The sequence below is a fragment of the Dromiciops gliroides genome, chromosome 5 (genome assembly GCF_019393635.1).
Source record: "Dromiciops gliroides isolate mDroGli1 chromosome 5, mDroGli1.pri, whole genome shotgun sequence".
Classification (NCBI taxonomy): domain Eukaryota; kingdom Metazoa; phylum Chordata; class Mammalia; order Microbiotheria; family Microbiotheriidae; genus Dromiciops; species Dromiciops gliroides.
Window position 1 is genome coordinate 282,009,370 of NC_057865.1, and position 26,052 is coordinate 282,035,421.

General features: G+C 42.9%; 1 protein-coding gene across 1 annotated transcript in view; it reads right to left on the minus strand.

The window, feature by feature from the left end:
- Positions 1–26,052, minus strand: part of APPL2 (adaptor protein, phosphotyrosine interacting with PH domain and leucine zipper 2) — an 80,647-nt gene that overhangs the window by 31,126 nt on the left and 23,469 nt on the right. The window contains 6 exon segments of the mRNA XM_043965690.1: positions 1,663–1,721; positions 1,861–1,902; positions 5,490–5,538; positions 5,540–5,578; positions 14,455–14,526; positions 15,570–15,629. Of these exon segments, the coding sequence (XP_043821625.1) occupies positions 1,663–1,721; positions 1,861–1,902; positions 5,490–5,538; positions 5,540–5,578; positions 14,455–14,526; positions 15,570–15,629 (321 nt within the window).

A 26,052-nucleotide genomic window follows, 5' to 3' on the forward strand; every position in this document is an offset into this window, starting at 1 on the left:
ATTGTTTTCCCCAAATTACTAAAGTGACTCAGGGATGCCAATAGTAGGGAGGCCTTTGACCCCCCCCCCCCAAAGATCAAAGAAAGAATAAAAGAACATATATGTACAAAAATCTTATAGCAACTCATTTTGTAGTGGTAATGAATTATAAACTAAGGGACTACCCATCAATTGTTGAATGGCTGACAAATTCTGGGATATGAATGTGATGGAATACTATTGTGCATTGTAAGAAATGACATAATGAACAGCTTCAGAGAAACTTGGCAAGACTTGTATCAGCTATTATGGAGGGAAATGAACAGAGCCAAGAGAATAATTTGAAGGCTAACAACAATATTGTCAAGCAAACAAGACAAAAGCAACCATGACTCCAGAGAACTAAAGGGCAGTTAGGTGGCGCCAGAGTGGACAGAGTGCTGGGCTTGGAGTCAGCAAGACCTGAGTTCAAATTTGACCTCAGACACTGTACTAGCTGGGTGAGCCTGGACAAGTCACCTAACCTTTGTTTGCTTCAGTTTTCTCTTCTATAAATTGAGATAATAACAACACCTACCTCTAAGGTTTGTTGTGAGGATCAAATGAGATAGTAATGCTTGGCACAGTGCCTGGCATGTTAACTATAATAATCTCTATCTATCAGTCTATTTATTTACTTTTATGTGTTTGTGTTTTCTTTTTATCATCTATCTGTGTCTCTAATTGTCTGTCTGTCTGTCCATCTACCTACCTACCTATCATCTATCTATCCATCCATCTCTATCTATCCATTCATCTCTCTATCTTTATCTATCTATCCTTTATCTATCCATCTCTATATCTCTGTCTATCTATCCATCCATTCATCCATCTTTCTATATCTATCTATCCATCTCTCTATCTGTTTGTCTATTTATCCATCCATCTCTCTATCTCTCCATTCATCTCTCTATCTCTGTTTGCCTATCTATCTATCCATTCATCTTTCTATCCCTATCTGTCTGTCTGCCTATCTATATATCCATCCATCTATGTATCCATCCATCCATCCATCCCTCTATCTCTGCCTGTCTATCCATCTATACCTATCTATCTATATAGCTAGCTATCATCTCACTGACCACCTCCTGATCAAAAGATGAATGGACTTAAGATGCAGAATAAAATATATGGTTTTGGACATGGTCAATATGAGGATTTGTTTTTCTTAGCTATGTCTATTCATTATAAAGGTTTTGTTTTACTTTGGGGAGGGGGAGTAGAAAGGTAGGAAGGAGAGAAAAAGGATTGCTAATAGAAAAAAATTTAAAACTCTGGAGTTTAAAACACCATGTGGTCAGCCCTCCTTCCTACCTCTTTTTAAAACATAGCTCAGGCTTGACATTTACAAGCCCGGATGAAAGTGTCAGATGCATAAGTGGGAAACATGGGTAAAAATGATAAAAAATGAAATCTTTGTACAGGAAGAAATGGAACAGATCGATAAATCCCCCTTCCTAGGCCCCTTTCATGTCCCCCTGCACCTCCCCACGAGACCGTCTCAGTCCTAAAGGGACAGAGGTAACAGGAAAAGCAGCTTAAGAATCAGTAGATTTGGAAGCTGTCAAATTAAATTAAAAAAAGAAAACCAAAGCAAACAAATAAATTAACAGCAGCAAAGGGTTTTGGGGTTTGTCTTTTTACCTTTTCATTCTCTTTTTTCTTTGGCAGCCGGCTGTATTTTGCCATGGACAGGTCATGTTCTAGAAATAAGGAGGAGGGGGGTTGAGTGAATCAAACCAAGTCTAAAGCTGCTCCCTGACACCGAGACCTTGCTTTCCCCCCTGCCCACCCCACCCTCTTACATATTTCATGAAGAATAAGAAGAGGAAGGACACATACCATTGCTTGCAAGGCCAAAGAGATCCTTTAAGGTGCTGACTTCTGAAAGAGATAGGGAATGATTCAGTCAAGAAAAAGGTCCAGTGGGGAAAAGCCCTGGTTCTGGAGGCAGAGACTCTGGGTTCTAATTCCACCTCTGATGCTTACTATCTGTGTGGCCTTGGGCAAGTTACTTAACCACTCCTGTGCCTCAGTTTCCTCATCTGGAAAATGAAGGGTTTGGACTAAATAGCTTCTGAGTTTCCTTCCAACTTTAGATCTATAACTGATGACTTTCCTGCTGTGTGACCCAAGTCATGTAACCCCTGACCCTTAGGTTTCCTCATTTTTAAGTGAAGGGGATGGATTAGATGAACTCTGAGGTCCCTTCTAAGCTCTAAAGCCTATGATCCTGTGTCAAATGAAAACCCAGGGCTCTGGGCTCCCCCCTAGGCCAGGCCAGAATGGCATCGAAGAGAGAGGAGCAAACCAACCCTCTGAAATACCCCTTAGAAACACCTGCTCAAACCTGGGCTTTTGCCTGATTCCTGGAAACACTTGACTTAGCTGGAGACTCAGGACTCTCCTTCTATACCTTTGGTCCAGTGCCTATGTGGCATTTTAAATCTTCTGATCAAGCTGCTCCGTTTGGCATCCCTAGGTGATTGGGGACCCACAAAAGGAGGAATCTCCTTCGCCTCCCATAGTACACGGGCTAGAGGTCATGGCCGACATATTCCTTTGGAAAGTGTGGCTGACATTTCCTTCCCTTCTTTGCAGAGGTGGGGGTCTAGGGTATGGAATGCTGCATACAATGTTGGGCTGAGTTGAATGATTTTGCTGACCTTAAAAAATTCTTTGTAATAAGGGATGGCTCCTCTGGGTGGGGGGGACAGAAGAATACACTGGGAAATAAAGCTGAGGTAAGGACAAAAGATAATATACATTTTTAAAACGTGTAGATTATTCTATTAAAATGCTGATTTTGCTGATCTGCTTTCTTTCTTTTTTATTCTTTATTACAAGGCATAGTTCCCTAGGGAGAGGAGGAGGAAGGGTGTATTTCAAAAGAAGGTCATGCAAAAACAAAAGACAAACAAAAATTGTAAAAAAAATATATGAAAGCCTAGAATCTCAGCTTACAGTATAAACTTATTTGGAGGCAGTCCTAGGACAAAGCTTCTTAAACTGTGGGTCGCAACCCCATATGCGGTTATGTAACTGAATGTGGGGGTTGTGAAAAATTTGGCAATGTTGGGATTTGTATGCCTATTTCATATGCTTATATACCTGGGGTCATAAAAATTCTCAGGCGAAAAGAGGTCACGAGTGGAGAAAGTTTAAGAAGCCCTGCTCTGGGACAAAACACTGGGGCTTGGTACCCTGTCCCCCACCTCCACCTACCCATCCACTCTATCTCCTAGTCTCTCTCCCTCTCCCCCTCCCTTTTATCTTTTTGCTCCCCCTCCTCTACCACCTCATCTCCTCTCCCCAACTCTCCCTCTTTCCCTTCTTTCTTTACCTATTTCTCTCTTTCTGGTATCCTCTCCTCAGCTAGGTGGTACAGTGGAGAGAGCACTGGTCCTAGAGTCAGAGGAGCTGAGTTCAAATCCGGCCTCAGATACTTGATACTAGCTGTATAACCCTGGGCAAATCACTTAACCCAACTGCTTCAAACATCCAGGGCCATCTCCAGTCGTTCTGATGTTTATCTTGCCACTGGACCCAAATGGCTCTGGAGAAGACAGTGAGGCTGGTGACCTTGCACAGCCCTCCCTCATTTAAATCCAATTCACTGCAAGTCATGATATCACCTTCTGATGTCATGGTCCTCTTTGAGAATGAAAGATAAACAACAACTCCTCTCTCTTCTCTCCCACTCTTGCTTCCTCCCTACCTACTTCTCTCTTTATGTATCTATTATCTGAGGACCAGCTCAGTTCAGAGAGGCTCATCCCTATGTGACCAACACGGTGATGAATTTTGGTCCCCAAGGCAAGCCTCAGTGTCTGTCTCTGAAGTTGTACTGCTATCTGTGTTGACAAAGGGAGTGCCCCAACTGACAAAATCATGATTCCCTGAAGTATGGAGTCTCTAAACAGATATATGCAAATGTAATTTAGGAATGGAGTGCCCCACCTACACTATAGCACCTTATACCTCTAGCACAGAGCATGTGGACACCTAGTTGCTCTCTGGGCTGGCTTGCTTGCCTCACACTGGCAGGTCCTAGGTTCTTAGAGAAGGAAAACCTTGATTGTGGTCACACTCAAACTCTCTTAGATTCCTAGTGATAATCTTTTTGAGGAGGACTGTGGTCCTCTTACTCATCACTTTAGTTCTCAAGCCCTACTCATGTGTTTCCATTTGTATAAAACCAGGCACTCACATTGGTGAGACATTTAGATCTTAAACATAACCATTTACTTGACAATAAGGCAAAATAAATAATAACATCATAGGTACTCAAATACTAAAGGAAATAAATGTATCATAATCCACTCAGTGCCAGTGCCACTTAAGTGCCAGTGCACTTAGATTTGTTGGGGAGAGAGGAGGCATGCACTTATGGAAAACCTGGCAGGCAAGAACCGTCTTCTCAGGGAACTCATAACTCTGGAGTCGTAACTTTTGTGTCCTCTTTCTATCACGGAAACTTTCCACAAAAGTTCCTTCCTCTTCACAGATGCTTCTGTTTCTAAGTTGAATTCCCTATTGCCTCTAGTATAAAATAAATATAAGCTCTTTTGTTTAGCTTCTGAAGATCTACATGACTTGCCCAAACCCTCCTCTCCAGCCTCATTACTTCCCTTCTTGCACTCTAACCCAGCTGCCTTCTCTTTATTCCAAACAGATAGACATCCATCTTCCACTCTGTTCCTTTGCATGGGCCATCCCTGTGCCAGGAAACACTCCTCTTTCCTCATCTGTACCTCAGAGCAATTCCTCTTTACCTTTAAGGTTCCAGCTCAAACACCACCTTTAACTGAAGTGGTTTTTTTGTGGGGCAATGAGGGTTAATTGACTTGCCCAGGGTCAACACAGCTAGTAAGTGTCAAGTATCTGAGGCCGGATTTGAACTCTGAATAAGCCCTCCTTTTTGTCAGAAGCATAGAATCCCTGATTGTAGAATCCGGCACACACTGTTTATTGGTGTAGAATATAGCAGACTCTGTCAGACTTGGCCTGATGTGCTGGTTAGCTTTCCTGCATTGCTTCCCTTCCCCCACCCTCTTCTTTTTATCTTGTGCTCTGAGGATGGTTCTCTAGGGAGAGGGAAGCAGGAAGGGATATACTGGGAAAGGAGGTAGCATAAAAATAAAAGACACCAATAAATATTGCTTTAAAATAAATGTAATAATAAATATCAATAGATATAATGATAAATTGTGTATGATATGTACATATACATATACACATGTGTATATATACACATCCATGCAATACACACATGGACAGACACACACACATCGACCCACCCATCCATCCACCCACCCACCCACCCATCCACCCATCCACCCATCCACCCACCCATCCATCATCCATCCATCCATTCCAAACCCCTAACACCCATAATAAGCTGTAGAAGGTGGCCTAAAATAAATGAATCCCTGATTCAGGGGGAACTGCGATGGGCTGAAATACTTTACCTGTGAGATCTTTTTCTCGAAACTGAATGATGGGAAGTACCATGGTGTCCTGCCAGTTGCTTTGTCAGCTCTGTATGGAGAAGGTTAAGCTGAAAGAAACATACACTTCCTGAGACCCAGCCCAAAAGGAGGCTCCTGGCCCCTGACTTTAGTGTCTCTCTCTCTATCCTCCTCCAGGACACAGAGAGGTTGCAGCTCCTTGCCCAAGGCCACACAGGCAGGGCAGGATTTGAACCCAGAAGACAGAACAGTACATTGGAAGGAGGGCTGGATTTACAGACATATAATCTGCATATCATCTGTGAGACCTTTGGCAAATCACTTAGGACCCCTTTGGGCCTTTGGTTCCTTACCTACAGAATAAGGGGGTTGTGCTAGATGGTTTTCAGGGCCTCTTCTATTTCTGAATCTTTGATGTTATGCTTCTATGCTTCTATCAAACATTTGATCTCCCCGGGCCTCAGTTTCCTCATCTATAAAATATAAAGCCTGGACCAGGTGGCCTCTGAGGTCCCCTATGGCTCCAAGCTGAACATCCTATGATCTTGATATACCAGGGAGAGCCAGGGCTCACTGCTGTCCTCACTTTTGGGGGGCAGGGGCAATGAGGGTTAAGTGACTTGCCCAGGGTCACACAGCTAGTAAGTGTCAAGTGTCTGAGGTCGGATTTGAACTCAGGTCCTCCTGGATCCAGGGCTGGTGTTTTATCTACTGCACCACCTAGCTGCCCCCTGTCTTTACTTTTTAAATGAAGGGGTTGGCCCTAAAGTCCCTTCCCCCAGCTTCTAGATCTGTGACTCTCTGATCTCACCCTGTTCCTCTGTCTGGAGGATACCATGGGCATAAAGGTGGCCAAGTGAAAACCCAGTCAGGCTTCCTTAACCTCCCCACCACGGGTTAGAGAGTAGTAAATGGGTAGATTGATACCTGACACTTAACAAGAAAAATGTGGCTTCCACAGGCTCTGTCCTGTATGAGTCCCTTGGGCTAACTAGCCAAGGGGAGTTTCTGAACTGGGAAATGAGAGCTATCTCATCTTTGTTTACTCTGCCGATTTCCCAATAGATCCGGATCCAAGCTAACCCCTCCCAAAGCCTGGGAATGCTTTTCCAGAGGGACAATGAACAGTGCCTGATAGCCATGCTTAGCACAGGTCACTCATTCACTGAGGGCATTCAGGGACCTGTGGCTCTCAGGGCTCCAGTTTGAAGTCTCACTTGAAAGAGAGCCTCGCTTGAGAACCTGCTCACACCAAAGCCACAAGCAGGATGTGGGGAAGCTTGGGAAACACTCCCTAGGAAGGATGCTGCTTGCTGGAGCCGCACTGGGAGATTTCTGTTCTGCCCGCTGCTTGGGAAAGGAGCTTCCCCAGAACAAGAAGGTGATTGTGTTCAAGCAGATTCCTCACTCTGGGACCCGAACAATAGCCCTTGATTCTGCTCCCATCCCTCCCACCTTGGAACTCGCCTGAAACCCATATTGGGAAGCGGCCTCACTAGAAGAGGCAACAGGGGCTGTCACTACGGGTTTTCCTTTCAAAGCTATTCAAATTCTTGCCATGCTAAGCACCAAAATCAAAGGCAAAGAAGGCAAGGCATTCTGCAGGCTGGTGAGGCCAAGCTCCCTTTCCACAAGGCAACTAATACCCAATTCAGTCTATTTCAACATGCAGTTCTTGGGGGCTGCTATGTACCAGGTCCTATCCTAGGTGCGGGGGACACCAAAGACAAAAATGAGAGTCTCTGCCCTCAAGGGGCTAACATGCTATTGAAGATAACTGCATGTATAAATCAATGAGTGAATTAATTAATAAGCATTTATTAAGCACCTCCCATGTACCAAGCACTGTGCTAGGTGCTGGGGACATCAAAGACCAAAATACACTGTCTCCAGCCTCAGGGGGCTCTTACTTCTATTAGAAATGACCACAGGTATATATCAATCAACAAGCATCTATTAAGCACCTTCTGTGTACTAGGCAATGAGGAATACAAAGATGAAAGGAAATAGTCCCTGACTTCAGGGAGCTTACATTCAATTGGAGATAAATGCGTGTATAAAATAATTGATAAATTAGCCAACAAGCATTTATTAAGCACCTTCTTTGTGCCCCACCATGAAGATACAAGGTAAAAAATGAATAGTCTCTGTCCTCAGGGAGTTTACATTCTGTTGGGATGAAATAACATATATATCTATATAGAGAGATATATGAAGATTAGATAGATAGATATAGGTGATAGAAATAGGTGATAGGTTGATAGAAAGATAGAGACAGGTGATAGGCAGATAGGTAGATAGATAGATAGGTAGATAGGGTAGGTAGCATAGATAGATAGATACATACATAGATACATAGATACATAGATAGATGGATAGATAGATAGATAGATAGATAGATAGATAGATAGATAGATAGATAGATAGATAGATAGATAGATAGATGGATAGATAGATGGATAGATGGATGGATGGATGGATGGATAGATGGATGGATGGATGGATGGATGGATGGATGGATGGATGGATGGATGGATAGATAGATAGATAGATAGATAGATAGATAGATAGATAGATAGATAGATAGATAGATAGATAGGTGATAGTATTTGTATATACCAATTCTTGTCTCTGGAGTCAGAGGAGGTAAGTTTCAAATCCTGCCTCTACTAAGACTGGCTGTGGAAAGTAATTTTGGACCAGTCACATAAAGCCCCTGGGTCTCTGTTTTCTCATCTGTAAAAGGAGAGGGCTGAGTCCAGTGGCATCTGAGGCTGCTTTCAGCACGACAGCTACAGTCCTGTGAGGTGTAGGAAACACATTTCCCCAGTCTAGATCTCCAATGGCTGTGCAGCTTATAGTCTTAGGATGTCTTGGGGGATTAAGGAGTTAAATGATTTACTCAGGTTCATGTGACCAACATGTGTGAGAAGTGGGAATTGATCCAACGATTTCCTAACTCTGAAGCCAGCTCTTTATTCCCTACCTTAGGCTGCTTCTCATATACTAACTACATACAGAGTAAATAACAAAGCAACTGTTTTTATTGGGGAGAAAATGAAGATGATGATGATGGCTGGCTGGCATTTTTTGAGTGCTCTAAGTTTTGACGGAACAACTGGGAACAATTGGGAGGTGGCAGTTTGAAGGAAGCCAGGCTTTCTATGTGGCAGAGGTGAGGAGGGAGTGTGTTTCAGACACTGGGCACAGCCTGTGCCAAGGCATGGAGATAGGAGATAGTAGAAGACTTGGTATTAGTATATTCCTTGAATGTTTCAAAGCCCCTTTGGGTTTTACTGGGTCCTTGGAGTCAGAGGCCCTGGATTCAATCCTGTCTCTGCCAACTCATTTACCAGTGTGACTTTGGGTAAGTCATCAACTTCTCTGGGACTCAGATTCCTCTACTAAGTGGAGGGGGTTGGGCTAGGTGGCCTCTGAGATTCCTTTCAGCTCTATATCTATGATTTATCTATCACCTCTGTGATCTTGGGCAAGCACTGCAACATCCTGGGCCTCAGTTTAAACCATATACATGTACATATGTATGTATAGACTCAGAGAGAGGTCCCTTCTAGCTCTAAATCCCTGATCCCATGCCTTATCCTGCGTAACCCTGGGTAAGCATTGACCCATACTGGGCCTCAGTTTTCTCATCTGTAAAATGAAGGGTGGGACTATCTCTGTCTTTATATCTATTCATGGCATGGCGCGCGCGCGCACACACACACACAGACACACACACACACCCCCTGAGGTCTCTCCCAGCTCTAAGTAATCCCATTTCAGGGGTAGAAACAAAGAGGTTTCTATTAGTAGCCAAACCGGTGATATAGACTAACTAACCTTCCTACTACTGCCAGGAGAAAACAAAGCACACATCTCCACTGGGAGGCCTCAAGGCCAGAGGGAACCAGTGATAGGCTTAGGCTTGCTGGCTTTCTGCTGGATGCTCAAGGTTGGGACCAACGTCATCTGCAGGCACAGGGGAAAGCAGGTCAAAATGTTTGTGCTCCACCTTTATTACTTTTCAGGTCAAATCAACTCTTGTCTGCTCCATGAGCTAAACTGGTTTGCTCACGGCTCTTGAACACGCCCCGGCTGCTGCTGCCGCCGCCGCCTGCCTCGGAAAACACTCCCAACACAGTTCTGCCTGTCCTCAGGAGCTTATCGGTCCTCCAAAGAGGGCCACGTCCCATACTCCCATGTCCACATGCTTCATGAAGTCCTTCCTGGCTCTCTGGATGCCACCCCCAAGGGAAGATGTGGTCTCCTTCTCTGCCTCCCCCAGAATTCTGCCTGAATCTTTAATGAGCACTGATGGGATGGGGCACTCAGCGTGGGCTGTTTAGGACTGTAAGAATTTCTAGGCATGGCTGATTCTTCTTGCTAGACCTGGACCCTCCCCGAATTGTATGATGTTTGAGGGCAGGGACTGTGTCTCCTTTATTCTGTGTGTTCATCCTTCACAGAGGAAGATGTCAGCGATGACCTACTGGAAGAAGGGAGGAAGAGACTAAAGAAGGAAGGGGAGATGGAAGAATGTAGAGAAAAAGATGATGAAAGGATGAAAAGAAGAGAAGAAGGAAGGAAGGTGGAAAGGAAGGGAGAGAAGGAAGAGGGAAGGAAGGAAAAAAAGAAGAGGAAAGAAACATAGACAGAAAAGATATGCAAGAGAAGGAAAGATAAGAGAATGGAAAGAAGAAAGGTTAGAACATAAGACTTGGAGTCAGGAAGATCGCAAGTTATAATTGGCCTTTGATACTCACTAGCTGTATGACCCTGGGCAATTCATCTCAGTTTCCTCATCTGTAAAATGGTCTAATAACAGCACCTACCTTGTAGTGTTATTGTGAAGATCAAGTGAGATAACATATGTAAAGCATTTTGCTAACCTTAGGTATTATATAATAACTCTTATCATTATATTATTATTATTTACTTAGCACATCTTTTTATTGAGTTATATGTGCATGTTTTCCCCAATAAAATCTAAGCTTCCTGATGGGAAAGGCTGCTTCATTTTTGCTTTGATGCCCAGCACCTTAAGCAACACAGTAGTTGCTTAACAAATGTTTATTGACTGATTGAAGGAGAACACTTTCTATTGACGTGGGACACCTCTCATCCAACCTTTTTTCCTCTGAAGATCTATTTCCTGTCAACGTTTGTTTAGTGCAGGATGTTGCCTCCTTCAGCTTTTGCATCTCTTTCCCATTTGTAATGATGTTAACTTTTCTTGCGGTGTTCAGGCTGTAACTTCCTATAGGACAGTAACTGCTTCAATGTAACTGACTTGGTAGGTTAGAACCTGGGAGCCAGAAGGGGCTGTGGTTTCTTGATCAGTGGCCATGGACATTCTGGGGAGTGGGGGGTGGCACTGAGATGGTGCCTGGCCAAGTACTAACATAAAGGAGGACCCTTGTAACTTCTGACAACCAGTGCCGTTTTATCCACTTTCTCTCTGCCAATAGCCTCTTCTCACAAACACTCAGGCCTCAGCTGGGAGACCTCATACTTACATGGCATCCTATTTTTAATTTATTTTATCCTGAATAAATTTAGGAAGCCAGATCTTAAGGGCTTCTGGATGCCTTTCTTACACTTCACTGCCTTCTTGCTCAGTTCTAGCAGAGAGGAGCAAACCCAAGACAAGAACCCAACACGCCTGGGGAAATCAGCCTGCTCTGGCTGCGGCTAGCTAACACAAAAGCGGAGTAGGCTCTGGTATTTCAGGTCCTTTGCCTGGGATCCTCCGTGTTTGCCGGCCTCACCTTCTCAGGCCAGAATGAAATACATTCAGATTCAATGCAGACGGATGAAAGAGAGGAAAAGGGTGGGATACTTTCTTTAGCCTTGGAAACTGGGCTCATAGATCATAGCTTCTTAGCCAGAAGGGACCGCACAAGCCATCTAGTAGCCACCCCTACCTCATTTTACAGATGAGGGAACTGAGGCGTGGAAATGATAATGATTTAGCATCATGGCTCTAGAAAACTGGGAGGGAGCCCAGAGTTCTATCTGGTCCAACCCCGCCCCCCCTCATTTTACAGGATAAGAAAAAAGAAGCTCAGGGAAGTTAATTAATTCATCTGTGGTCCACAGAGGTAGTAAGAGGTAGGGCTCAAACCCATGGGATCAAAGGGACAACTGGGGTGAAGTAGAACAATTCCCTAATTTGATAAATAAGAAACTGAGTCCCAGAGAAGTGAAGTGACTCACTCAAGTCACACGGGAAAGTGTTGCAGGGACAGGATTTGAACCCAGGTCCCTCTGACTCCAGAGCCTAGCTCTTTCTAATGTATCATGCCTCCATACAAAATAAATAAATAACCAAATGTACCTGCTATAGACGGAATAAATAGCTTATTTCACTTTAGCAGTCAGGTTCTGTGTACCTACTATGTGCAAAGCACTGTCCTACACATGCATGGGTTTTGGGGGATCCAGAGCTATGATTCTATCATTGTGAAGGAATTCCTGGTATGGAAAATCCTCCACTTTTGCTGAGCAGCAACTTCTATGAAACTCAGTCTTAAGAAGTTGGAAGGATAGATCAGAACAGGACATGTGAACCCAAGGCAGCCCTACTAACACAATCTACAATATCGCATTGCCTATCAGATCTGGAAGATCCAGTATTTGTCTTTTCGCTGGTATGGGAAACTCCCAGGTCAGGAAACTCCCTCCACCAGTGCAGGCCAGTACCCCTCTGTGATGAACTGTCTTTCAGAGTGACCTAAAGCAGCTCAGATGCACATATGACTATTTTTTGAAGCTATGTAGTTCTTATTGTATGAATAAAATACAAATTCTTTTAAAAGTGTTCCATAAGTCATAGGGGCTCTTTGGTATTGTGTATAGTTTCCCAGTCACTCTCACTTTTGGATGTTAATCAATCCACCCACAAGCATTCATTATAGCACCTACTATGTGTCAGACACACTGGACAGAGCTGACAACCCTCATTTGAGCCCGATTCGTACTGAAGCATCACTCCTGCCACGAGTATCTCTGGCAAGTGAACAAGGACAGAATTCCACTTTGGCTGAACAAATGTTCAAATGTTCCCTACAATGATGATTCCACCAATGTCCTGGAAATTAACCTGGACCCTGTGCCCGTGAAAGAAGGCTACTCTCCCCATTCCCCCACCCATCTCTACAATAAGCAGCCAGTGCTGGCTCTTAACACAGGTGATGCTGAGTAGGATTTAATCTTTTCTTCTGCTTACACATCATCCTAACGTGGGGTGGGGTGGGGTGGAGGGGAAGGGGACCCGCTGTGTGGTGGAATAGAAGTTGGGAAAACCTTTCTAGCTGTGTATCCCTGGGCAAGTCACTCATTCTCTCTGTGCCTCAGTTTCTTCATCTGTAAAATGGGGGTAATGACTCTTTCAAGACCTATATAGCTCATGGGTATCTGACTAGATCAAGTGTGTTAAACATTTCAGGATCTGGATCAATGAAAGCTGTTTTTCTGATTGTTAATACATGCACATGCATATTTCAATCACAGTGCCTCTTAATGGCCACCTGTTAAGGCATACAGGGGTTGTTCTCTGTGTTAATGGCACAAGTGCCCCCCAAAACAACAGATTTATTTTGTGTGTGTGTGTGTGTGTGTGTGTGTGTACTCGCCAGAGTTGTCATTTCATCCAGTTGTACAAAGTGGAAATTCCCTCCACAGATGCGACTGTAATTGCATAAGGCAACTCTTTAAGGATATAGGAATTGTGGTGTGAGAAAATAATGCGTTTTGGAACACCCCCAAGGCCCCAGCTTGAGGGGATTGATTGGATTGACTGATTTCACTGATTAACTCACTTAAAGTTAATTTAATTAAAACCACACCTGCCTGGCCCTCAAGAAAGTGTGTTCTCAGAGGGTGTGAACTCTGACCTCAACACAGGACCATCCTTAAGTCCAGTGAACCAATGAATTTGGGTGATGCTAGCCAATTAACTTGAAGCAGTGTGTAAGGACCATCTCTCCTCCAAATGCAGAGAAAGTTTTGACTCCGAGTTTGTCTCTCAGACAGGCTCCTGGTGGAGGATTTGGAAGAAGAATCAGGCCAGGCTGGAGCTCTAGGCTAGAGAAGGCTTTTCTTAATCTGACCCAGGTTTCTCTTTTTACTAATACTTGGTATGTGTTAATAAATGCTTAATGCCCCCAAACTGGTGCTAAAGCTTCTAATTTATAAGTAACAAATATATTAGAAACCCAAGCTAATTTTCCCCAAACTTGGGACAGAAATAAGGCAACCACATTGACATTTATTCGTCACAGTGGATAGCTTGCAATCTGTATTGGGGGACAGAGTTCCCACAGCAAAGGAATCACAGACGCATGAAGCATTGAAATAAATATTCTATCTACATATCAGTACAGGATAATAGCTAGCATTTATATAGCAGTTTAAGGCCTGCAAAATACTTTGCAAAGCTTATTTTATCTTATCCAAATATTATTTTATTTTATCATCACAGCAACCCTGGAAGGTAGGCACTCTTATTATTTTCATTTTAAAGAGGAGAAAACTGAGGCATGGAAGGGTTCAGTGACTGAGCTAGAGTCACACAGCTACTAAGTGTCCAAGGAATGATTTGAATTTAAGTTTTCACGAATTCAGGCCCGGTGTTGTATAAATTGGGTCACCTGGTTCTCCTGAAATTTTTTTTAGTATCTAAAATTTGTATTTCTTCAATATCTAAAACTTTAAAAGTATCTAAAACACAGAAGAGGGGCAGCTAGGTGGCGCAGTGGATAAAGCACCGGCCCTGGAGTCAGGAGTACCTGAGTTCAAATCCGGCCTCAGACACTTAACACTTACTAGCTGTGTGACCCTGGGCAAGTCACTTAACCCCAATTGCCTTACCAAAAAAAAAGAAAAAAAAAGAAAAAAAAAAGAAAACACAGAAGAAAGCCCAAAGAAAAAGAATTATATGTTAGTTTCCTAAGAACCTTACCTCATCCACCACCTTGGAAAAATAGTGGAGGGTGGTTATGACTTCTTCATCTCCTTTGCCAAGAGCAAAATTCTAAGATAAAAAAATAAAATAAAAAAAGAAGTGGGTGTTATGAGAATGCCATAGGTATCAGCAAGAAAGTAAATACTGGGCTTCCACGTGGCTTTCTTTTGCCTTTGCATCTGGCTCTTTTTCTTTTTCTCTTTCTTTCTTTCATTTGGCTCTTTTTCAAATGAACTATGTTTTAGAACTAGGAAAGTTTTCCTTGCTAATGAGAAGACATGGTGTGAGCTCTTCTGTATCCTGCCCCATTAACACATGCATTCTCCCTGACACTGGCCACATCATTATTGGCCCTCTTCCTTCTTGTAAATGAACCCAAATGAAATTCATTTGCTTGCTTATTTCATCAACACCTCCAATGTTGGTCCAGTTATTCATAACCTTTTTCCTTTGGACTTAACCTGTAATTTCACTGGTACAGGGAACTTCCAGGAAGGACAAAATACTTTCTACCAGTATAGGTCAGCACCTTCTCTATAACTTTGACTCTTGGAGAGGTGCCTGAGGACCAGAGAGGAAAATGACCTACTCAGCATTACACAGCCAGTATGTCAGAAGTGGGACTTGAACCCAGTTCTTCCTGCCTTTGAGGCTAACTTTTTCTACTATGACACACTATCCCTTATCCGTGGTGCTTTTAATCTATCCTAGTCAGGGCTGTTTCTCTGAAACAGCAAAATATAAAAAGGTAGCACCTCGTCTCTTAAATTGTTTGGTATGCTTTTCAACCTGGGCCCTTCACAAACTCTTATCTTGCATTTGCTCCCATTTCTAATAAGCATTCGTAGAACACATAGTGTATACTGAACAAGAACAACAACAACAAAAAAAAACCCCTCAATCACCTAATAATTATTACAGAGAACATTGATTTGGAGAATTCCATCCTATAATTCCCCTCATCAATGCCCTTATCAAGTCAGTAGAATGGAAACATTTGGAGGAAAGGGATGGCTTCATTTTTTCCATTTGTATCTCTAGCACCTTGGTCAATGCCTGGAATACAGCAAGTGATTAATAAATGCTTACAGGATTGAAGTGAATCAAATTACCTGTTTCTCATATGCCAGTAGCTGCTTGGAAAGTTGTTGGGTAGCTAAGCACATCTCATTCTGGAGGGGAAAAAAAGATACTTATGTTAGTCCAAAGCATATGGGGGACTTCTGAGAACCAGCTCAGGTCTTTCCTTATTGTGAGTGTCAGATCCAAGGCCCATTTGGGGTTCCTCCACTTTATTCTTTCCTTGATTGTGTTCAGTTATGGGAGCCATTGTGGTATAATGGACTAAGGAAGTGATCTGGAGTCAGAAAGACCTGGGTTTGAGTCCTCCAACAAATGGCTGGGGGAATACAAAAAAATCAAGTCATTCCTTGGAGCATGAGCTACAGACGAGTTGCCCATCTGTGCTTTCAGAGGGAGTTTCCACATGGGAAGGAATGCACATACACCCCAATGAAATTGAAGATCTAGATGTAAAAAAAAAAAAATCCAATGATTAATTCTCTTTGTCTTCATGCTACCATGAGCTGTCAACCACAGCGGTCTCACTGCCCTCCTTGGCAACAACCAACCAACAAGCTGGAATGGATTCTTCCTCGCCTTTGGAACTGGGCTGGCAAGAGCACCGAAAAGCAATGGAAAAACCTGTCACAGATCTCCTGGAATCGAATTGCACCACCGGGCAAAAGGAGAAAGCAATAACTGGCCACTCAACTCCAGCTCCCTTGGACAGAAGTAAAGAAGGGGTCAGGACAGAACATGCTAGCTCCTCTGAGAGGTTTAACAAAGCACTCGTCCCTTTGCCAAATGTCACTGCCAAATGCCCCATGCCACATTTCTGTTTGTTAACAATAATCACAATAATATCTCATGCTTCTATAGCACTTTTTGGTTTGCAAAGGGTTTTGTATATAATATCTCTTTTTAGCATCATAACAACCCTATAAGTGAAGTTTTATTATTATCCCCATCTTACTGATATCATAATGATTTTTTTTTTTGGTGAGGCAATTTGGGGTTAAGTGATTTGCCCAGGGTCACACAGCTGGTAAGTGTCAAGTATCTGAGGCCAGATCCATCACTTCTTTTTTTTTTTTTTTTTTTTTGGCGAGGCAATTGGGGTTAAGTGACTTGCCCAGGGTCACACTGCTAGTAAGCATCAAGTGTCTGAGTCCGGGTTTGAACTCAGGTCCTCCTGAATCCAGGGCTGGTGCTTTACCCACTGCACCACTGAGCTGCCCCCCAGCCCTGTGTTTATTACAATTGATTGGCTGACTGATTGATTGACTGTGTATCCAGAACAGCTGCCAGATGCTTCCTGTTAGTCTGTCCGCAAGAGCACCAGTAATTCCTCGCTACACTTTTACATGGAAGATAATATGACAAAGGGCCCAGTCATGGGTTAATAGCCCATGTCAAACACCAGCCTCCCTCTTTGGTCACTGGCAGATGAGGAAAGATAAGCTTTCAGCAAACCCCAAAGACAAACTGAGCTGCTGGCAAAGGGCTTGTTGATCTTGCTGCATCCTGGAGGGCGGGAGGTGGCTGTGATCCAGAGCCACCCAAAAGCCACCGGATTGAACTGACTCCCAGATGTTTCTGGCTTCTGGGACATGTGACTTCAGTCATGCGGGCCCTTCTGGTGGGGCGAGTCACCATCCTTAGATGCCTTAGAACAGTTGGGGGAATTTGCTGTGGCTGAATTCCCTGGCTGTCGACCCTTCCTTAGTGAGCCTCTTGGACCTTAGGTGGGCAGGAACCTGGCTTGGACATCGAGTCTTTCCCACTTGGTAGAGTGTAAGTTCCTTAAGGGTAGGGACTGTTTCATTCTTTGTGTCCCCAGCTCCTTGCACAGTGCCTGGCACACAGTAGGTGCTTAATAAATGCAGACTGGTGGATTGCTAGGATCCATGAGAGTTTAGATGCCACAGATATAGCCTTCTTGACAACATGATGAGGCCTCTGGGTAGAGATTTACTGGAGGATTATGACAGTATTATAGGTTTAGAGCCAGAAGGAATCTTAGAGGCTACTGAGTCCAACCCCTTCATTTTATTTTATTTATTTATTTTTGCGTGAGACAGTGAGAGTTAAGTGACTTGCCCAGGGTCACACAGCTAGTAAGTGTCAAGTGTCTGATGCCGGATTTGAACTCAGGTCCTCCTGACTCCAGGCCCGGTGCTTTATCCACTGTGCCACATCCACTGTGCCACCTACCTGTCCCTAAACCCCTTCTTCTTTTTTTGTTTTTGATGAGGCTGTTGGGGTTAAGTTACTTGCCTAAGGTCACGCAGCTAGTAGGTGTCAAGTGTCTGAGGCTGGATTCAGGTCCTTCTGAATCCAGAGCTGGTGCTCTATACATTGCGCCACCTAGCTGCCCCCAACCCCTTCATTTTAAAGATGAGAAACTGACTCATAGAAGTAAAATGATTTACCCAGGGTCATACTGGTAGCCTGAGCAGGCAGGACTTGAATGTAAGTCTTCCTGACCCAAATCCAGCATTCTACCCAACTGTGTTCCCTAGCTTATGAGTACTTAGCATAGTGCCTGGAACATAGTGGTGCTTAATAAATGCCCATTGACTGACTGATTGACCTAGCTGCCTCCAGTTCTGAAAGTGTTTTGTTGACAATTCTTTTTGGAGTCATAGATGCAGGGTATATTGGTAAATGTTTAATAAACAGTTCTTTGGGGTGTGGGGGAGAATGCCTGCCTGCAAAACACACTTCTAACTTTAACCTGCATTATTAACACTCTCTCCATCACTTTCTTAAGTTTAGTCAAGCAACAAATCAATCAGTCAAACTCTGATTTGTAGCATTGGCTGATTTCTGTCATGTAAATGCTCATAGCAAAAATTTAACAGCGGGCTCTTTCTCGTAAGCTGGTCTGAGCTGACTCCAGCATCCCCTGGTCATTTTATAGACAGGAAGTTAAGCAATGTGGCCCAAATCACACAGGTAATAAGCCGGAGCTGAGATTCAAATCCAGGGACTCCAAGTCCAAACCCCAATGCAGGCTTTATGCTGCACTTGGCAGCCTCTCCATGGAAGGGATTGTGTCTCTGGTCTTCCTGGTTCTGCTCACTTCCCTTGGCATCAGTTCATACAAGTCTTCCCTTACTTTTCACTAGTAGTCACATTCATGAGATTCTAAGTGATACTCTAAGCCATTCATGAGCCCCATTTTGTTTCTCTATTCCCCAATCAATGCCTGTCTATTTTGTTTCCAGTTCTTTACTACCACAAAAGGCATGTTCTGACATCTTGGTCCATCTGGGGACTTTCTTTTGGTTGGCAACTTCTTTGGGGCATAGCGATGGGATTTGTGGGTTAAAGCTCACTGGATTATTCTTCTCTGGAGTAAAATACAAAGAGACGGCAGAGATAAACAAGAAAGCAGAGAATCCAACACTCCCTTCAGCTCTTTTTCCCAATTGCCACCAAACTGTTGATTCCTTTCACCTTTAAATCCTATGATCCATAATGGCTGACCAAAAGCACAGTGGCTGAATTTTGAGGTTCCTGGAGTAGATAATAGCAGTTCTAAAGTAGTTAACTATAGAGAGAAGATGGAAAAAGAAGGATCCTTGCTGCTGAATAAATTGTGCTATGTGAATGTAACAGAGTATTCTTGCTCCATAACAACCGATGGATAGGAGGGATTCTGAGAAACGTGGGATGATGATAAATGAATGCCAAGTCAAATAAGCAGAACAAGTATAACAATTTACAAGACTAGAATACCTTAAAGGAAAACAACATTGAATAAAAAACAAAAACAGACCTGAGTCAATGTAATACAATCTGGACAGGCAGCATGGGTCAGTGGAAAGAGCACTGATTTGAGAGTTGGATAACATGAATTCAAATCCCACCTCTGATATTCCCCACTTATGTGATATTTAAACTCCCTGGGCTTTATTTTCTTCATCTATAAAATGAGTTGGACTACATGGCCTCATGGGTCCCTTCTAGTTCTAAATCTATGAGCTATGATTCCATAGGAATGGCAGGTAGGGGAGAGGTGGGGGACTACAGGTACAGAATGAGGCATACACTATTAGGCATGGTCAATGTTGGTTTGTTTCATTTAACTGTGCTACTTTCTTAAAAGGAAGGGTTCTATCAGGGGAGAAAGATTATTAGAAAATGGCAAAAAGATGCAACAACAAAACATTTGAAAATAAAATAATAATTAAAAAATAAGTGACTGATAATCCACTGAGTTGACTCGGATTACTTATTAGCCTTCCTTTGATGAACAATGAATTTTCGACTGTGTAATTTATTCACAAGACAGTTCATTGAGGCTTAAATGTCTTTATGAGCTAATGAAATGATCAGAGGATCTCATTTCGACTTAATTAAACTGAGTAACAGTCCAAACCAAACCAAGCTCCCACACCACAGTTAGCTCTGAAGTCTCAGAAACAGGTTCTGCTTAAGTTCAATGGGACAGATCTCCCAACAAAACTGTCTCTCTGTCTATTTTCCAAGCCTCCCTCCTGTCTAATATTCAGGCAGAAAACTTGAATGAAAGTCTGATGTGGCAGCTTAGAAGCCTTAGGGAAATGAAGGGTGTGAAGGAGGAGAAACACAAATAGTCCAACATGCAAAAGTCTAGGGCCAAGGGGTTGTTTCAGGTAATGATTGGGGCCTCTCAATAGCGGTGCCTCACAAAAGGGCCCAGAAGGCTCACAGCTTTCTGTGAGCTCCCCAGGGACCAAAAGAAACCCCAGTAGAGACTTCTCTTCCACATGTCTGCTTGGCTGTTGTAGTGCCTAAAAACACAGTGAGAGGCATTCTGGTGTGGTAAAGAGAGAAAGAGATCTGCCTCTTACCCATACTACCTATGCGACTTCGGGTGAGTCACTTATTCCTTCAATGCTCGCAAGCAACAGTGAATAGAGCCCTGGACCTGGACTCAGGAAGACCTGAGTTCAAATCCAGTCTCATACACTTACTAGCTGTGTGACCCTGGGCAAGTCACTTAACCCTGTTTGCCTCAATTTCCTCACCTATAAAAAGAGCCGGAGAAGGAAATGGCAAACAATTCCAGGATCTTTGCCATAAAAACCCCAAATGGGGTCATGAAGAGTTGGACATGACTGAAACAACTGAACAACCACCACCTTCTAAGATTCTAAGTTGCAGAATAGTTGCTGATCTGTATCGGTTGATAGCGGCTTCTCAAGGAGGCATGGCAGTGGAATCCCAGTTATCAAGTATAATCCTACTAATTGGTATGAAAAGATGAATATGAGGAATCCAGGGTAATATGGGAAAGCTTATGTGAAGGAATCAGAACCACTCGTTTTAAAGACCTTTTCAGTTAGTCTGAACAGTCAAGACTATTTTCCTACTAATAATTTTAATTTCTAATACAGAGGATACTACTAGATCTAGGTGACATAAAGTTCTTTGGGGGAGGGAGTCACTCAATATTTTTAAGTTTTAAGAGGTCCTGAGACCAAAAAGTTTGAGAACTACTGGATTATAATGACAAATTTTGGTTCAGGAAAACAAGTGAGAGAATGCTTTTATCCTCCTGGTAGAGAGCTGGAGGATTATGGGAATAGAGCAGTGCACACACGGTCATAGGAAGTAATTCACCAGTTTTGTTTAATTGCTTAACTTTGTTACAGGGAGGCTTTGAGAATGAGTCTATCAAAGAAATTGTGGTGACAAAAAAAATTTAAAAAAAGAAATTGTGGTGACAAATACAAAAGTCATCAAGAAAACTTTTAAAATAAATGGATAAAATTAAAAAACAACAACAACCATGAAAGCAAAAATGGATAAGCATGAAAAAGAATCACAGGAGGAGAATCACTCAATACTACAAGCATTTCCCTCCTACTTTGAACACGTCAAAGATGGTGGTAAATTCTCTAGTAAAGCCCTACTTCTGCCCTTGGTTTCTTCACCTGTAAAAATGACAGGGGCGGGTTGGACTAGAGGATTTCTCGTGTCCCTCCAAGTCTCAGGCTATGATGCTATGATCCTCTGAGGCCTGGACTTTCTCAATGATGGTTTGAGAAAGTCCCTGACCCCAAGCAATGAAAGATGTTGCAGCTCCAAGGTCTGATTCTATATGGGAATCCAACCCATCCCTAGCATTTCCCACCCACTGGCTCCTAACACCTGAAAGTCTCATTCTTTCCCTTCTTTATTCCTCTCTTCTTTCCTGTTTTTCAGACTAAGGAATACTAATGAGGAAGATTTTTTTAAAAACCTTTATAATTTGGACTGATTAAAATCTTCAGTCTTACCAAAACTTTACATCTACTCAAATATACAACTTTGATGTACATATTCATATTCATGCATGATGCTGTGAACTCCTCAAAGGTGCAAACTATTTTTTGTTTTCTTTGGATCAGGCCTTAGCACAGTCATTGGTCCTCTTGGGGAGTGAAGGATGAACAACAATAGCAGTCCACTATGTGACACACAGAAGGTGCTTAATAAATGCATGATCATTAATTGACTACCACAGAGCCCAGAACCCACTAGGAGTCTAATAAATGCTTACTGTTTGACCGTAGGATTTCAACAATGCAAGAATTTATTGAGTCTCTTATGGGCAAGGTCCTCGTAGTTCCATGTCAGGGATTTACTCAGAATTGGGCAGTCGTTCCCATTTAGTGGCTTGAGAGACTGATAATGATCCAAGGGGTTCATGGAGAAAAATTCTTTAATGATGCCTTAAGCAGAAAATAATTGCAGAATATTATGAGCAGAATATTAAGTGTCCCTGAACATTTACAACACATTTTTGTTGTTGATGTTGTTGAAATGGGTTCTCAAACAGAAACAACAGCAAAACTGGGAACCTCTGGAGTAGGGAATTCCCAGAGAAGCTCCCCAACAGAAGCAGATCAGTAGCTCTGCTCCCTACGGTCTTAAAGGGCTGCCTGGGGCGCTGAGATGTTAATGACTTACCCAGGATCACACAGCCTCTATATGTCAGAGGCAGGATTTGAACCAGATTTTGGGTCTCCAACTCTGATTCTTTATACTTATTATTACTTATTATTCTTTACTATTTCACCCTGACTTTCTCTAGGCCAAGAAGTAAAAAAATACAGTGATGCAAACACAGATCAGCCTTGATTTTTTTTCTTGTCTGAATGAACAGAGATTTCTTTTTCTTTTCTTTTTTTGGTCTAGAGCTGTGATTTTAATGACATTTGTTCAGTCATTCTGTCATGTCTGACTCTACATGACCACATAGACAAAAAGTCCATGGGTTTTCTTAGAAAAGATACTGGGATGGTTTGCCATTTCTTACTCTACTGTGTCCCCATTTTACAGGTGAGGAATTCAGGTAAATAAAACTTAAGTGACTTGCCCAGGGTCATACTAGTAAATAGCTGAGGCTGGATTTGAACTCAGATCTTCCTGTCTCCAGGTTCAGTGCTTTTTCCACTGTACCACCTATCTGCCCCTTCAGAAGCATAGGGAACTGGAGCAGTTAGGTGGTGCAGTGAATAGAACACCTGTCTGGAGTCAGGAGAAATTGAGTTCAAATCCAGCATCAGACACTTACTAACTGTGTGATCCTGGGCAAGTTATTTAAAACTGATTGTCTCCCCCCCCAAAAAAAAAACACACCAAACAAACAAACATAGGGAACTGCTGGTTGGAAAACTCCTTCTACTAATCAATCAGGATCACTGATTAAGCATCTGTTATATGCCAGGCACTGAGAATACAAAAAACAATAAAGATCAATTGTTCTTCAACTGGTAGGGAATTGTCTGGGGCACTGAGAGATGAAGAAAGTGACTTGTCTAGGGTCACACAGTCAGCACACAGAGTGAAAGGCAGAACTTTAAGTCAGGTCCTCCTGCCATTGGTTATCTATCCACTGTGCCCAACTGCTTCTCCAGGACAAAATGGATTATAAAGATAATAGATTTAGAGAGAGAAGAGACCTCAACCTCATAGTATGGCAGAGGAGGAAACTGAGGCTCAGAAAAGTGAAATGACTTGTCCAATATCACAGAGGTGGGATTTGAACCCAGTTCCTCCAATCCAAAGTCAGTGACCTTTCTTTCTACTGCACCAGACTTCCTTTCAAAATATACCCTCATAAATGCCTGATTAAAAATTGTTTAAAATGATATATTTTCCAATTTCTAGATTTCCCAATATTTCTATTCCTCTTAACCTTCCCAGAGTGATTTATTTTTTCTTTTGTTGAGGCAATTGGGGTTAAGTGACTTGCCCAGGGTCACACAGCTAGTGTTAAGTTTCTGAGGCCAGAGTTGAACTCAAGTCCTCCTGACTTCAGGGCCGGTGCTCTATCTACTGTGCCACCTAGCTGCCCCCAGAGTGATTTCTTATAATAAGAAAATAAAAGTTCAGCAAAACTAATGAACATACTGAAAAAAATCTGCTTTTATCTATTTGCACAGCTCCAGGCATATAATCTTCATGTAAATGCAAAGGAGCCAACAGCCATGCTTTCTCCCATCTCTTCTCTGGGGACCAAGCTCACTCATTTTCCATTGTTTTTTTTTTGTTTGTTTCTCTTTCTATTTCCATTGTAGTCTTTATCTGATTATCTTTCTGGTTCTGCTCTCTTCATTTTGCATCTGTTCACATAAGTCTTCCTGAAATGCCTGAGTTTTTTTTTAAAAAAAAGAAAGTTCCAAAGGTGTTTTGTAAATACACTGGGACCAGGGAGAAGGGGAGGACTATGGAAGTTCATTCAGAGTGCATTTCAGTGAATCAGTAGTGTTAGGCAACAGCTAGCTAAGAAAAACATAATGGGTAGAGAAATGCCAAAAGGAATTGAATAAAATTCAGGAGACCCACCTGAATAAAGTAAACCCAGCCTTAAACAAATGGATCAAAGAGGAGACCCTGGCTATTTGTGAATCCCAAATGGAAAAGACTGTGAGCAAAGTGGAGACCCAAATGCAGCCGATCCTGACGCCTCTCCTTCCCATGACTGTTCCAGGCTGTTCATTGAGGTTGGCAGCTGGGATTAGACTGTCTCACTCACATCCTCTGCATGAAAATTAGAGACAGAGGGAGGAAGGCCTTTGGCCAAAGAGAAAGCCCACGTGAAAGTCATGTGCTCTGAGCTCCAGCCTCTTGGAATGCAGGGCCCGCTTCTTCTTGGCCAAACTCAAGTTTTTGGACCAAAAGAAACAAATGCTGAAGGGGGTGCTTGGATATAACCAGGTAAAGGCCTGAGGAAGTGGTGGAAATGGGGCCTGGAGGCTCTTGGGATGGGGCCAGAGCCTGGAAGACAGCATTCTGAGATTCCTAGGTTTCCAAGTTGATTAGAAATCATTAGTTTTGGGAACCAAAGTCAGTGAATTAAATGAAATTCAGTTAATTTATGAATCAGCAGTTACTATGTGCCATGCACTGGGGTTCTGATGACAAAAAACAAAGGAGCCCCTCCCCTCAAGGAGATTACAAATATTCAAAGGGACATACAACATTTCCACAAGAGAAAAGCACTGGCCACTGAGACCTCCAGTAGAAAAGTGCTGCCTGAGCTCAACTTTGAACAAAGCCAGGAGTCTAGGAGGTAGTAGTATGGAAGAAGTGCATGGCAGCCTGGGGGGACTAACTGTAAGAAGTTACTGTTCCTGTAACCGTGTAACAGCCATCATGCCATTTTGGCTAGAAGAGCAAATGGTAACAGGACATCTATTTTGTTGTTGTTATTGTTTGTTGTTTTTTCAGGGAAATGTGGGTTAAGTGAACTTTCCCAGGGGCACCAGCGAGTAAGTGTCAAGTGTCCTGAGGCCGGATTTGAACTCGGGTCCTCCTGAATCCAGGGCCGTGCTTTATCCACTTCGCCACCTAGCTGCCCCCCCACAAATGGTAACAGGGAAGTAAGACTGGAAAGGTGGGTAGTAGCTCTCTATGTGGTTGGTTTTTCAATCCCCCGAAGATGTAAATAGTCAGCCTTGGTTGCTAACCCCTCAGTGCTCTAAGCCAATGAGTTGCATTGGGAGAGTTTGGGGGGTGGGGAGGCAGGGAATGACATGGTCCAGGCTTGTGTTTTAGAACATCAATTGGCAGCTGTGTAAAGGATGAGTAGGAGTTATTGGGATACTGAACAACAACAACAACAACAACGACTCCTGCATGGTTAGTTTCCATGATGCTATTACTTTAGGCTATTCATGGGAAATGGGCAGCAAGGTGGCACAGTGGACAGAGCGCCAAGCCTGGAGTCAGGACTCATCTTTGTGAGTTCAAATCCAGCTTCGAAACATTTTCTAGCTGCATGACCCTGGGAAAGTCACTTCACCTCAGGTCCCTCATCTGTAAAAAGGGATGGAGAAGGAAATGGCAAACCACTCCCATAAATTTGCCAAGTCCAAATGGGGTCACAAAGAATCAGACATGACTGAACAACAACAACAAAATTCTTGGTAACAATATAGAAACATGTGCACCATAGGAAAAAAATGACCAAGCTTTCAAAAATGAATGAAAGGTTTTAGGTCTGACCACATTGGGAGCCAAATGGAGGTAAGCCGTGGGCATCAAAATAGC